Source organism: Struthio camelus, chromosome 3 (assembly GCF_040807025.1).
Source record: "Struthio camelus isolate bStrCam1 chromosome 3, bStrCam1.hap1, whole genome shotgun sequence".
NCBI classification, from domain to species: Eukaryota; Metazoa; Chordata; class Aves; order Struthioniformes; family Struthionidae; genus Struthio; species Struthio camelus.
Window position 1 is genome coordinate 96,823,630 of NC_090944.1, and position 15,426 is coordinate 96,839,055.

General features: G+C 40.5%; 1 protein-coding gene across 2 annotated transcripts in view; it reads left to right on the plus strand.

Moving 5' to 3' along the window:
* FMN2 (formin 2) overlaps window positions 1-15,426 on the plus strand; it is a 195,273-nt gene that overhangs the window by 11,690 nt on the left and 168,157 nt on the right. For both annotated transcript variants that reach the window (XM_068939260.1, XM_068939261.1), the window contains exon 2: window positions 11,700-13,702. In XM_068939260.1, the coding sequence (XP_068795361.1) occupies window positions 11,758-13,702 (1,945 nt within the window). In that variant the 5' untranslated portion in view covers window positions 11,700-11,757. The remainder of the gene's footprint in view (window positions 1-11,699; window positions 13,703-15,426) is intronic.

Below are 15,426 nucleotides of genomic sequence, written 5' to 3' on the forward strand. Positions count from 1 at the left end.
TACTTCTCTGACAAGACAAAAATGAGTGTATTTTCTGACATTGCTTATCACTGCTCATCTGTAAGCTTTCTTACCCTACGCCCAGGGTAAAAAAAATCTTCTCTTCTGCAATGCTCATAGAGTGCTGAGTGCACAGTGAGACCTTGATCTAGATCAAGGCTTAATGTAATTATGGGAGCTATGACCAGCATTGCCTTCGCATTTGGATGTTTATATTGGGCTTAAGTATTTTGCCACAAAAGTGGAAGTGGTAATAATAAAAGTTGAAAAATAAAGCTTATTGCTTCAGCTTAAATAAAAATGCATTTCTGCAATGGGGCAGGAAAACAAAAAGCTCAACACTGAGGGATCTGTGAGGAAGTAAAGGTGGCGTGTTCTTCACTCTACCATACTAGAAGACTGATGTGTATGGATGAAGTGAAAACGTGAGCCTAATGTCTAGACCTAAAGAGTCCAAGGCAGTGCTCCCTTAAGACACTGCGGAAAAGACTGATCTCCTATCTTTCATTTTCCTCCCCTAATTCTTCCTATACTTTTCTTTATTCCCTTGTAACACTTCATTGTGATTGAGCCTTTCATGTCATATTTACTCCATGTCAATGAAACATATGCCCTCTTGAACCTGACCTCCTGAACCTTTCTGTAGCCTATGGTCCTTTTTTTGGCAGTCCTGCTAGATTTAGTACTCTCTCCTTTCCTGCCTTTACACTTACTTGTGCACTGCTATATGCATGAGCTGACCACCTAATTTTACTAAACCAGGCTGTCTATCCTTTTCAGGTCAAAAATCTTTCATTTTTGACCTGGCATCTCACCATTTCTGGAAGGCCAGTAATTACTGATACTCATCCATCAAACGTCTCTTCACTGCACTGTGGTGCAAAAACAAAAGCAATGAATGGCAGGGAGAAGCGAACCAATGTAATTGAGCTAATGAGGTTATCCATGTGAGTCTACTTAGACTAATTTTTCTGGGGTAGGGACAGTAGTCTCGTAGCATTTTGTTCAGTGCTTGATACAACAGGTTTGAGGTTTGGCTGACATGCCTATGAGTTTAAAACTATCATGTTAACTGCATTTTGCAAGAACATCCTGAACTACAACATAAAATTGTTTAAGGAGTTGTAAGACTCAGTTAAAGAAACTTGTCTGAGGACATACATTAACCTGGATGATGGACATTTTGGGAATAAACTTTTCCATTGTTTACCTCTGAAGTACACCTTGCACCATTGTTTGTACTGACAACAGCTAGAGGCATGATGTCGAACAAGATGTACCATTATTCCAAATCCTTTTATATTCATATTTTAGGACAACGTATCCTGAAGTATTTAAGTAACTTGTTTATGGATCTCTGAAGGGTCCTGGTACAGAGGCAAATAAAGTGCTGTATGATAATGTGAATACCCTGTTTAAAATCTACAAATTTTCTTTTACTTTAGGCTACTGTAACACTTCCAGGCATACTGTCCCAGGTAAGACTAAGCTGGCTCAGATAAGACGTTAATTCAATGTTTAATCTTATTCACCTTATTCCACCTTGGTGGTGTTTTTTCCTCTGTGCTGAGTACATGGCGTACAAAACAAAAGGTAACCCCTCTTAGGGCATAATTCATCCTTCTTATTGTACACCTCTCCCAAAAAGATGAGTTGCTGTGTTGCCAACTTATGCAAGACCTCTTTAGGTTAAACTTAGGACTATTGCTGAGCATTCCAATCATGTTTACTGGGACATATTCCCTGGACATAAGTGAAATAAGAATGACGCATCTCATGTCATTTGATAAATGAGAGGCGGACCAGCTTGAGTGTTAGCAAGGTCTCACTTTTCTAAGTAACTTTATGTAAGCTCTTAATATGATGACATTGGCAAGGGTGGGGACAGAGTATAATAAAACATTTGCTGGAAAGTTTGCTTGCCAACTGTTGCATAAATCAATGCTTTGGTATTACTTCAGGTTCCATAACTAATTTCCTAAAGTGCTCTAGGCTGTGATATTTTAAACAAAAATGTTTTAGGAGAAATTAAGACCTTGAGACATGAGGCAAGCACTGTCTGAATTATAACTTGCCAAACTGTTTGCCGTTCTTTCTCAGAATGGAAACTGGTAGTTAAATGTACTTGTTTTTAAATCTCTTTTCTATATGTTTTCTCAGTGGAAACTGTCTGTAAAAAGACAGGGAGGCAAATACCTAATTCTTTCCTTTCTGTTTTCTGGTCAGCTCTGTTTGGATTGTAACACAGAAGAAGAACAGAACCTAATTCAGGGTTCCCACAAAGATGAAAGCAATCAGCTGCATAAAGCTAAAAGATGTGTACGAATTGCAGATAAAATAGATGGTGATAATACAGGGTCGTTCATATAGTCAGCCACCTCTTGCCAGTGTTTGGAAGACATGGGTATTAAAGATTAAGAGTGTTAACTAAAGCCAGGATATGGGAGGGAAAAGTAAGAGAAATGATAAAATCCAAGTTATAAACCTATGAGATAATTTCATTGTACTCCTTACCCACAGTAATTGGGAGGAGAAACTGATGTGTACACCTGTGTATTTCCATTCATTATCGGCTGTCTATCATGAGATGGAAATATCTCCTTCCATCACAGTCACAGATGTGAACCTCAGTCCAGTGAAGATGATCTTGGCTTGAAAGAAAAAGGCCTTGAGGGTGACTTGATGATAAACCATTTAAGGGGGAGGCCAGATTAGCAACTGGCAACCAGTGTAGGTCTTAGAAGGGATCAACAGCTTCAGACAACTAAATGAATGAAGGAAGACAGGTACAGGAGAAGAGAGGCTATTCTGCAGCCAAAAGCAGATCACTTGCCATCTGGAGAACTTTTCTGGGCTGCAGATGACTACTAAGAAACCTGAGAGATATCACACCAAAAGCTCTTGGGTGCAATAGTGGAGGTAAATATATAGATGCAGTTGACTGAGAAATGTTCAAAATAAGAAATCTGGTAGCACAGTTGGTTTTAGAAGATCCAGATACTTGGTCAGATGGATATGTTGAAGTTGAGGAAAATGTAAGAATAGGAGAGACTGAGAGTAGATATAGTGAGCAGGAACTGTTATCTGGCAAAATTTTAACTTGCAGTTGTTCTCGAGAAAGGTTTTTCATTTGCTATCTGGATCATGCTAGTTGCTACATATAGCCCTATAAAAGCTGTACTTCAGTGGTGGCCTCTGTGTGGCATAATTTTTTTAATAAAAAAAAATAATCATCCTACTTGTATTTCCTGACCTTTACCTGGGCATCTGGATTATTCAGCTGCACCATTATTCTTTTGTCTTATCTAGTCAAATAGATTGCCAGCTGTTCATCTGCAGTGTTTTTGCTTTATAGAGACAATCAGCATCAGAACTCAGCTTATTATGATAGCTATTTGGCTGACAATAGGAAAGCCGTGTTGATTGAAAAACAGTAGGAACTCACTGTGTTGATGAGGCTTTGGGTCCTTAGTGCTAAGCACTAGCCAAGCGCATAAAATATGTTATGTATTGAACTCATCTTAGTTTACATGCACATTGCAGTCACACACTTGTCTTAGTGTAGACAAGTCCTACCTGAACTAGTTCAGACTAATCAGGCAGCCAGGACTTTTTGGACGTTAGCAAGGACTGTATTTACCATAACTCCTGGGTGGATTTGTAGCTCAGCCTAAGCCCTGGGATGCTGTGGCTGATTAACTACTGCTGGCCCTCAAGCCAGCTGTTTTACTATACTGCAGTTAACAGAACAGGCAATTAGCAGAACAGATAAATGCAGGTCAAATGAATTGCACCAATCATAAAATCCGGTTCTGGGATACCTTGAGGGATATTCATAAGGCTGTTTGAGTCTTCTGTATGGGAACTGAGTGGAAAGAACTAGTCTGTTGAAGAAATGATTCAGCTCAGGAAATTAAATGTAGGTGCTCTAAATAGCTCTACAGCCAATCTTGTTCTGCTAAATACATAGGAAGCCCAGGAAGAATAAATCTCAAGGCCTAGAATCAGCTTTCATAAATTCTTTATGCTTCCTTGGTCACTCCTTCCCCTATTATGAAAAAATTTAAAGCCCTAAGACAAAAGTATTGGGCCTTGTATGTACAAGGCAAGGATTTTACTGAGGAGGGGCAACAACTCGACCAAACAACCCTTAAAGTGGAGAATACCCTCCACTGTGCATCAGCACCTCTTAGCAGGTAGAATTCATGCTAGAGAATGCAGCTATCTAGATTCTTCTCTGGAGTAGTTTCCACGGGTCTCTGTTTAAGAGATGAACTGTTGTAACTGTTGTAACACTTTTGCTTTTAGCTGTACTGCAGAGAAAAATAAACGCAGAACTCTGAAGGCAACAGTCATGAATTCTTGTATGGATCACTCATACTGATCATCATGTTATGGTAGCAAAGAATCGTAATAAAGTAAAGGAAGTAAAACCATGAGACATTATTATATGTGATATATACTAGTTGAGCTTTCTTCTGGTTTTCTCAGATCTGCTTTCTTTTTTGCTTCTTAGTGCTTATTTTTCACTACATTGGATGCTGTTTTACAGATTTAGTTTCAGTACAGTTTTTTCACTCCAGCTGCAAAGTCCTTTATCCTAGGAACTCTTAAACAGACGGAGACATTTGCATTTTCCTGTTCACCTCAATGCACTGCTGTAAGTGATATTTACCTTGCTAATGTTACATACTGATGGAAACCAAGGACTAGGATAGAGATTTATTTCTGTATCTTACCAGGTAAATCTTTTAATCCCAAATCTGATTATGGAAATACTATCAAAAATACCTTCTAATTACTAAATATATGTGAGAGACTGACACAAATTTGAACAAAAATATCTTAACTTCAAATAGGTAAGATCTACTTTGAAGATCTTATCTTCAAAACCATCCTTTTTTGTAAACTTCCACAGATGGTTTACAAAGCGCTCTTGCCCAAGTATTGTTTTCTCTAGGGGGAAGTCTTTGTGGCTGTTGATAGAAGTATACTTGATATTTTAAATACAGCTGAAAGATGATCAATAATTTCCCTTTTTATTTGACCCAAACGCCATGCGTGTGTGTTTGTGTGTGTGTGAGTGCATGCATGCATGGGTGAATGCACGCGCGTGTATTTATATGTCTGCAATAGAACAAGGGCTGATGCATAAAAAAGGGTAAAAATATTTATGAAATCCCTAATATCTCCACAAAGTTTTAGACTAAACCATGTCGCTGAAACGCTTACAAGCAGAGAGAAGAATCTCAGGAAAAACATACTCTTTTGTCAGCTTTTCCTTCAGATTAGTAGATATTTATTAAAGAAAAGCTAAAATTACAGTCTACTTAAATTAATCCCTTGTCTCCTGCAGAAAAGGACTAGGCTCAGAATTTGGAATTGTTTCATAGCATTTTGGACTCTCTGGCAGGCAAAAAGGTCCACTGATATGATCGAAGTCCACATTTTTCAACCCTGCCATTTAAGTGCCCTGGGAGTAGTCCAACAAAACCAAAAAGACAATACTTAATTTTCTGCTTGATTTAACAGAGTATGTGTGTTCTTCTCTAAGGAATGAAAATGAGGAGGCCTCATTTCCTACAGATTTGTATTCTTTGTTTCTTTCTTTATACTCTAGTACAACAAATCTCTCTCTCTTCTGCTCATTTTTCACTATGAAATGCTTGCTTGTGGTGGGTAGTCTTAAACTATGTGAATCCTTTTTGGTGAAATGACATAGTTCTGCTGATCTTTCCCTCTCCTCTACCCAAATACTCTGGGTTTCTGTATGTGTGTGAATTTTGCAATAATTTAATGATCTTCTTAAAAAAAAAAAACTTGAAGTTTCCTATGGAGTTCAAAAGTTATTGAGACGGCTGTAGAAACACTGCTATGGCACAGATTTTGCTCCCTTAGAAAATCAGATTTGTAACTTGGATTCTTTCTCTCATTTTTTACTGTATTATACAGTGGCTTAAATTGTAGAAACTTGTCTTATATGCAAAGCAAAATAAATACATCCCAGCATAGACTACATCATGAAAAAAAAAAAAAAACAGTAAAGTATCTGCAGATCAGGCTATCAAACAAGTACAGATATTAGCGAACAACTGCTGGCCAACTGTGTTTGAAATAAAATTTGTCTGAAATTAACTTTGGGCAAGGAAAAGTGTGGGCTGTGGCCCAAGATTGCTCATTTTTCATACTGTGAAAGTTCAGGGAATAATACAGTTTTTCACAGTTCGTTATTGCAGTGCACCCTGGTTACAATACTAGCACAGCAACTTGTGCTTGGAATACAGGAGTCCCTGGCTGCAGTAGCTGAAAAGCCTGCATTTTCAGAGACTGTTTCTGTGGCCTGACCCTGACCTACAATGCATGTGTCTCTGGAATGCTGGCAGGGTTTTGTGTGCAGCTGTTTAGCCAAGGCATCCTGTATAAATAACTATGGAAGATTCTGTATAGCTCTTATGCTGAAAAGTATATTTTACAATAAAGCTGCTGCAGGGGTATAGAAAAATTGGGGGAAAAAATTGCTTGTTGGAATGTTTTTGGTTTTTTGTTATGTCCAGCTGATCACATCTTTACACAAACAAGTACTGTTTCACAATGAATAAACGCATTACTACATTTAGGTGAAAAATTCAGGAGGTTAAATGTTTCACAAAGATTTTGGCTCATAACCAGATGAGATACTGCAGCATATTAGTTGGCAAGCGTTGCATTGCTGGAGATCCTGCCTCTTCAGATACGTTAACTTTAAATGTTACTTCTCACTGGCTGGGGGAATTATGCAGGAGGAAGTTAAGCACTGTGTTTCTCATACACCTTATTAAATCTCCTAGGCAAGCCAAACACTTCTATTTGATCATTGCTAATAGGGTTCAAGCGCCTTATAAGAGGAACTGTTTTTTCTATAGGTAAAACAGAGGTTTACTGGAAGCTGGATGACCCTTACTTAGTGTAAATACAATGCATGAGGCATGATCTCATACTGCCTAGGTGAGTATTAGAAAAAAATAGCAGAATCTCATATCCACTAGAAGCTAAATTAGACTGCTGCCATTGCAGGACCAAGTGCATGCTGTTGGGGCTTTGTTTTTTATTCACCCCTAATCACTATGGTCTCTTTAGCCCTTGCCTGTAGAATAGGGAAAGTGAGACTGCTAGAGCTTGGCAAGTCGTAAAAGACACATCTGCCTATAGCAGAAAGAGTTGGGGGGGTGAGGGGGCAGGAAATGATTTTTCAGTCACTCTAGCACTGACTATTGCTTTGGCAATATAAGAGAGTCTTTAACGGGCAGTTAACAGCTTCTGGGACGATACCTCCTCCAGAAGGCTTTGAGCCAGGAGAACGTTTGCCTGGTGGCCCCATCTCCTGCAGCTGCCACAGCTGGATGCGGTAAGGGCTGTCCCAGGCCTGTGGGGGGCACGCACAGCATCACTGCTGCTCTGCTCCTTCTTTCTCCTAGGGGATGAGGCAAGGAGGTTAAAATGCAAAGCTGGGTTAGAGAAGCTCTTAATTTATGTTAGTGGCCTGGTGAGGCAGAGGTGAAGACCCCGGGGGCACCCTGCTCTCCCTCTCCCCATGGCTGGGTAGTCACCTCAGGGTTGCGACAAGGGGAGAGCAGAGGAGCGACGGGGCCAGGTGGGAGCAGAGCCCCCTCTCCAGCCCCGCAGCAGCACCTCAGCAGGTGATGCACGTGGCTGTAATGCTCACCGCATTGGTGAGCCCAAGGGGCCCTGCCTGCCCTCCTGGCCAGAGAGTGAACCTGCCCCCACAGGCCTCCAGCCTAGGCTGCCCCCTTTTGCTCACCCCAGCAAGGGTGCCCAGCTGTGCCCGGCAGCCCTTGTCCCCCAGGCCCGGCTCCCCAGCAGACCATTTTTATATACCCATGCGTGTATATGTACACGGACGCAGCTGGCTGGCCGGCCGATCTGGGCTCCTGCAGGGGTTGGCCTGGGTGCAGATACCACACTCATCCCTTGGGCACGGCGCAGTCCTGCACGGTGGCCCATGTCAGCGCTGCTTGTGGCAGAGAGGCAGCAGCGCTGCGCCCCATGCATCCACACCTGCCATTGGCTGTGGGGCAATAATGGCGCTTCTGCGCTGGCACCTACGCCTGCGCCGCCGCTGGGGCGCTATTCCCGTCAGCTCGCGTGCGACCGTCCTTCCTGTCGTTTCTCTCCTCTGGGAATTTTGCCTAATCTCACTCCGACGTCGCTGCAGTTCAGAGCGCAGACAAACGCGGCCCGCGGCAGCGCTGGGGCCTACAGCACCGGCAACCCGAACCCCCGACCAAGGACCAGGCACAAGCATTTATGCCTAGGTCAATGGTGGTAACACTGCGTTATTATCCTCACGTTACAGGGACTTGCTTGACAACTACTGTAAAAGTAAATCAAATAAAACATAGCAGTAAATAAATAAATCACGATAAAACCTGAAAGCTGTCGACATGCGCAGGTCTACGCGCCAAGGCAGCGCCTGCGCTGCCAGCAGGGGCTCCCCTGGCTACGCTGCTGCCTGTGCAGGCAGGCTGTGCCTGCGCCAGGTCGCAAGTGCTATGCTGTTAGGGAAGAGTTTGGACTTCTAGCGTGGCACACAGGAGAATTGTTATTCCTTTTGTTCCCCCCTCCCACTCCTACCTTAGGGATTTTTCAGGCCTTGAGTAACCAACTGCATTGCCTTGGCTCTGCTCCAGGAAACCCCAAGCACTGCATTCAGGTGAGTGAAATCAGTGCTGCCGGCAGCCCTTCCTCTTCCCAGCGTGAGTGGGGCTGCTGTGCCAGGGTGCCCTCCCAGAGAGGCTGGACTACATGGTAGTAGTGCTGCTAAAAGTAGTCACAATCTCAGCATGATGGTTTTGCTTTTCTAAAAGAAATGTGTGAGTGTGAAAGTAAAATTCAGAGTGCAAGGGAAAGGCATCTTGAACTGTAAGTTTTAATTCTCCTCTGTGTGTTGCTATTAGTGTCACCTGAGCTCTGCAAAAGAATTATAGGTGGTGGTATTTCAGGCCTGTGCCAGTGATCTCTCCTCTTGAATTTTTGACTGACTACTTAAATGAGGTAGGCAGGCTCAAGGACTGGTGTGAGTTGTTTGCTGGCAGTTTATAATAAGCTAAGAACAAGTTGTAGATAGTCTTAAAAATGAAATATTCTTCTTGAGCACCGAGAACATTTCTTTTTCCTCATTAATTTCTATTGGATGTTTCCTTTTCTTGGTGTAGGATGTTAAAGTGTTTCTTAGTTTTCCAGTGTAGTTTATGCTGATGCTAAAATGTTCTGGGTTCTGCTGTCTTTTAACATTATGTATTGCTTCGGAAGCTTAAAGACCCTTAAGAATAAACAAAATCCACAATATTAACTTCTTTTTTATTTGGTTAGTGTTACCCCCTGTACTTCTCAGGAAGTGCTATTTGAGAGTTTTGAGAGTACACTTTGGAGTAACTTATGTTCCCCCCCAACGCGTTTTCTGTGCCTTACATGGAATAAACAGGGCAAATTATTTGATCTTCTGGTCACGTGCATGACTCTTCTCATGTAAGTAATCCCATTTCCATGACGCTCTTTCCTCATAAAGATGAGAAATACTCAACAGTCGGAGTCCCTGCTTGGTTAGGATAGCACATTCACAGGGACTTTCTAGAAAATATTTTTTTTATTATAGATAGTTCTTTTGGTTTTAGGATTGTAGATTGAACTGAATAATATTCTGTGTAACTTACTTAACCTCAAGTAATATCCATGCCTATCCATTTATATAGCATTTTGAATAATTAATTCATCAGGAAGTACTGTATAAAACTTCTGGGAAATAGTGCATCTATAAGTATACGACTTAAACTATTATAAACTTGAAGTTTCTACTTTAAAAAAAAGCAAACCAGCCTTTAACTTCACTGTCTTACTTCCCCAGCTTTGTAGATGACTTGATTTTGTTTTGCATTTGTTATAATGTGAGTGTGTTTACAGAGAAGGAAGGAAAGGGGAATGTTTTAGGAAGCTAGACCAGTTCTACATTTTCCTTATATATTCAGTCAGCAGAATCTTTATATTACTTCTGGACTATATTAAGTGCTGGCAGATTTTAGTGGGATAGTTTTTAAATGGGTTGGGAGCTGCAGGTAGTTCAGTAATAATCGGAAGTAGGAATGAAGTCAAGAAGCAAAATGGTGTAACACTCTCCTGCAGGTTTTATGCTAGTATATTTATAAACTATTTACAAAATGAATGAATGCTAAAAATGAAAAAATGCAGATGAAACCCTTCATTACATTCTAGTTAAAACTGGAGAAAACACCAAATGAATATCTGTATCAAGTCATTTGGTCTGCTTAAAACTCTCGAGTTCCTGTGGGTAGAAGGCCTCTGGTGCCTGAGCCACAGGTGCTCAGGATAGGGCTTACGTCAGAGCCATCACTGAACCAGAGGCACAAGGCACCACTCATGACAGTTCAGAATAAATAATTTGTGTCAATTACTGCCAGCGCTATTCTTTCCAAACTGAACTGATGACAATTATTTAATGGTGACCACAGGTCAGATTTGTAAGGGTATTTCGGCTCCCTTTTAAAAAGAGGGGGTGTGCGGGGGTCTGGATACTTTTAAAAGTTAAGATGACTTAATCATCTCTTCTCTCTCTCTCTCTCTCTCCTATTTAACGTTTTTAAGCCAGAGGGAAAGAAAGCGAAACTTTTAATAGGAAGAAGATGATACCAAAAGTAATAGGTAAACCAATAAGATGCATTTCCCTGGAATAACGTATTTCTCTAAGTGATCCCTGATGAAAGGGAAACTACCGATAAAGAAGCTCAGAGGTGTCGGGAACTAAAGCAAATAGATTACGCAGTTTAGAGATGATAATTTATAAACAGAAATCTACATAATTAGTTTTTGACTGGGGTCAGAAACAAGGTAGTGGACCACTGAAGTGATCCAGTTTGGCATATTGGTATTCTTATGCCTCTTTGTTCCAGTTATTCCAGTTATTTAAATCTAAATTTTAAAGTGAAAAGGGAATACCTGTTTGGAAGTCCAGGACAATTATTTTTATGAAATACAAGTGTTTATACATCTAAATCAAAAATTGAGAAAAAGAAGTAACTAATTAAAACCGGTGTACAAGGTTCCAAAATAGTAAGCAGCAGTGTTTAAATCAATTATTAAATATTTAGAGTGAGATAGAGGAATACTTTACTTCCATCCTATTCTTTAGCTGCATTTGAATAGTGCTATTTTTTGTGTTTGTTTTGTCTTGTTTCATACCAGATGTTCTTATCGGAAAAAACAATGGTGATGTGTTTTAATATTGATGAGCTGAATCTCCTGGGAATAATAGTATATGTACCTTCTCAGAATACAAATTGTGGGAAGTTTTTTTATAGTGTAATTACCATAATGTATTGAATTTTAAGTATGACTCTTTAAAAACTGTGGAAAGAGGTCTGTATTTATTATCCCTCTTCTGTCTACTTTCAGAGTGATTTGCCTTTTAAAATTATGTATCATGTCTTGGCGGCCTTTAGAAAGTAAACACATAAAACACCTGAGGTTGAGGCACTGTGTAATCTGTCAAAGTAACATGTCCTTAAGCACCTTATAAACTATTAAAGCAGTATAATATTTTTCTTTCCAGAGTTACTAGTTTACGCCTTTGAACAATTGCAGCATAATTACGGTACCTCTCTTTAACTTTTTTTTTCCCCCCCTCCCAGGAACTTGAACATTGGAGTCCTGAAATTATAAATGATTTGGTAACAAACCGAGCTTGCAATGCAGGCAATTAAAACCGTGGAAAAAGAAGTAACTTTTATAAAGGAAATACTTTTCACAGAATCTTTCCTAAAGAAGCAAGAGTGCAGCAGAAGCCCAGTGAGCCGGCAGCAGCTCTGTGAGGAGCAGCCATTGGAAGGAGCTGTCTGCAGCTCTCAGTGCTGTACTGAGCATGTCCCAGCGGAGCCCAGTGCAAGCAGCACATTATGCAAAAAGGCAGCTCTAGCAGATGGGAGAGAGGCACAGCAAGCATTTGCTTCACTTGCATCACCACCGCTTGAAAACAAACCTGGATCGCTAGAGGGGATCTCGCCGGCAGGCCAAGGGCAAGAAATCCAGGAGCATGGCTTGATTTCCGAAGGCTTTGCGCTGCGAAAAATCATGGGGAATCAAGATGGGAAGCTAAAGAAAAATACAGGTGATGTGCATGAAGGAGGGGAGGATGTCTCTGGGCCCAAGGATACAGATGGCACAAAGAAGGGAGTCGGAAGCAGAAGAGGACTGGGGAAGCATGCAAAAGGAAGTGAATCTGGTAAAAAGAAGGGTAAGTCGGACTCAAAGGCCTCAGTGTTTTCAAATTTAAGGATCAGAAAAAATCTGTCCAAGGCTAAAGATGGGAATAGTAGTTCGAGGGAGGATGTTTTGGAAAGCCAGGCCTTGCCGACAGGGGAGCTGGACAGTACTCATTCAATTGTTACCAAAACTCCAGATATAAGCATCTCTGCGGATGAAGGGGGTCTCTCAGACACAGATGCTGAACACTTTGAAATCAGAAATGAAACTGTCCCGGTTGCTGCAGAGACACAGGATGGACAAAGGACCAGCTCTGGCTCTGATACAGATATATACAGTTTCCATTCAGCCACCGAACAAGAGGATTTGCTTTCTGATATCCAGCAAGCTATTAGACTGCAGCAGCAGCAGCAGGGGGCAATTAACATTGGAACTGAGGACCTTATCACCAAAACAATGGGCCGACACATGGCTAATTCTCAAGCAACCCCCTTAGATTTTGAACGGTTTCTTTCAGTAGCTACCACTGACAAAGCGAGCAGCCCAGACGCTGAGGCTTTTCCAGCGATATCTGAAATTGCGGAAAACATTCCAGTCTCCTGTGCAAATGAAAGTGAACTGAAAGAGGCGGTAAATGGAACAGGCTCTCCTGGTAACGGCTCATTTAAAACACAAGAACGTAAGCTATTGATCGAGGAGGAGGAAGAGCTCGCTGCCGGAGTGGATGCTGTAGCTAGTGAACTAAAAGATGATTTGAATAGAACTGCAGTAGAAAACGGGTCTCAGATAGACAGCTCTGCACTACGTTTTCCAACCTCTGTAGCAGATTCTGAGACTAAAATTAATGATGTGCAGGCTGTTGATTTCCCAGGTTCAGTAACAGAGGATGGTATTTCAGATGCAGGCCACTATCATGGTGCTGAGACTCAGGAAGGTAAATACGCTCTATCAGCCAGTCAAGAGGACCTGCCTAACGGTTTATCTACTGAAATAAAAAATGGCATTTTGTCCTCTGAGGAGACAACAGGCAGTCCAGTGCTTGGTTCTCGATGCTTTAAGCCCTACCTAATTAATCCTTGTTACATCAAAACCACGACTAGGCAACTGAGTTCTCCCAACCATTCACCTTCTCCCTCCCCATCCCAGAGCCCGCTGTTTACAAGGAGGCAGGAGTCCTTCCACAAAAAAGAAAAAGCCTCAATCAAGAAGCAGAGGTCTGCTAGTTTGGCTGGTTTATTTAGTCGTTCAGCAGACTGGACGGATGAGATATCTGATCACAAATGTGAGATAACGCAGAAGGTGGGCTCTGCAGGCTACTTGGAGCACAAGGGGTTCAGAGAGAAATTTCAAACGGAAAGAGTGCCTTTGACTCATTCAAGAAAGTCCTCAGGGGTGCAGGCTTCTACAGAGACATTTCCCAATGTCTTTTCAGGTGAGTAACATGTATTACATTTTTTCTTTTCTAGAGACTCTCTGAAAATATATTTAAAATACTTTAATTCGGTCCTTTGCTGTTGTGTGTTACTGATGTCTTTACTTATGCTGACAGTTTTAATATTGAAGGCCTAATCTTACAGATGCATTCACCTTTTATTTAATGAGAATAGCCTCTCTGTATTTGGTGTCAGCCTGGCAACAGTGCTAGTAAAGCAAGTGCATAACTCTTTGAAGTTTTTTCTTTTTTTCCTTGTCTAAATCTTGTAGAACTAGGCTGAATGCTTTACATTACTCTTGATGAAAAATAGCCTGAGCTGCTCCATTGGAAGCAAACTAGCTCTTTGCATAAATAGATCTTTCAGAGATGAAGTAACTGTGATACTGTTTTGGGTGTTTTTGTGCTGGGTGCTGTTCAGATGCAGTGCAAATATTTGAGAGCTGCACCTGGCATTAGACTGAGGCACTGATGAGATTTCACTTGGTGCAAAAGGGAAAAAGACATATGAGCACAAATAGGCAGCACTGTAGGAAAGAATCACCCTCCCCTTCAGAAGGACAAGGAAGGAGGAGAAAAAGAGTTAATGATTTCAAAAGACAGCATAAAATGGAGAAGAGACATGAAACTACATGTAGTAAAATTTGGTAGTTTTGACTGGTTGCAGTACAGGCTGCATAACATGACTCATTGAGGAAAGCTTTCTTCTACCTTGTCTATGAGGCAGCTTGTATCCTATCACAAAGGCATAGAAATATAGAGTTTAAAAATAAAATATGGTATGAATAGAAGGTTATACTTTATTGCAGTTTTCTTTCCCTCTCTCTCTATTCCCGTTACTTGGAGTTTTTATAACAAACTAAAGTTTGCACGAGGAGAGAATGCCTGTATCGCATGTATGGACATACAGAAAACTCAGCAGCATAGTCCATTAATTTTTCATTTAAATTGTAGAACTAAGAGTACAGAAACATATATGTTTCAGTGCTATTGGCAAAAATGCAGTGAGAATTTTTTTTGCACTTTTATAAAAAATAAAATAATATGTTTTACACAGAGAACCAGTACGATGATTTAAAAATTATATGGAAGAAAAGAATCGAGGCACCAACAACTGCTTTTCATAAAATGACCATCTTGTTCTACACTGTAGTTTTAAAAATTATATAACTTGTAACCATTTGCATTCATAGTTGCTTTCTCTTTGCATACTCTGCTTGTCATCACAATATTATTGATGAATGAGCTATTAAAAATAGTGGGGGATTTTGTACAGCTTCAGGAGTTTGAAATAGGCAGGAAATATATTAAAATTATTTTTTGAATTAAAGTCACAAGACTACTTTCATTTATCTTAAATGTAGTTTTGGCCAGCCCTCCTTTGAAGTGAGCTTTTTTTTTTTAAATCCCTCCCACCTATTATCTTAAATGCAGTTCCAAACATTCCTACTCCCAAGTTTTACAAATCTGAAAGTAGCGATCACCACAAATTGTAGCATGTAATACTTAACTTTTTGCTATGGATGCCTGATATCATCTTAAAAATAATTTAAAGTTAAAAACTAAAATGTAATGCCTTGCCAGCAATTAGACTTTCTTTTCTGCATTTCATATATATTTTTAAATTTTCTATCTGAAAATAAATTTTATGTGGCAAATCTGAAGAACTTGGAGCTACTTTTTGAAGTCCAGTTTGCAAGGAACAGACTTCATGTTTTGTTATG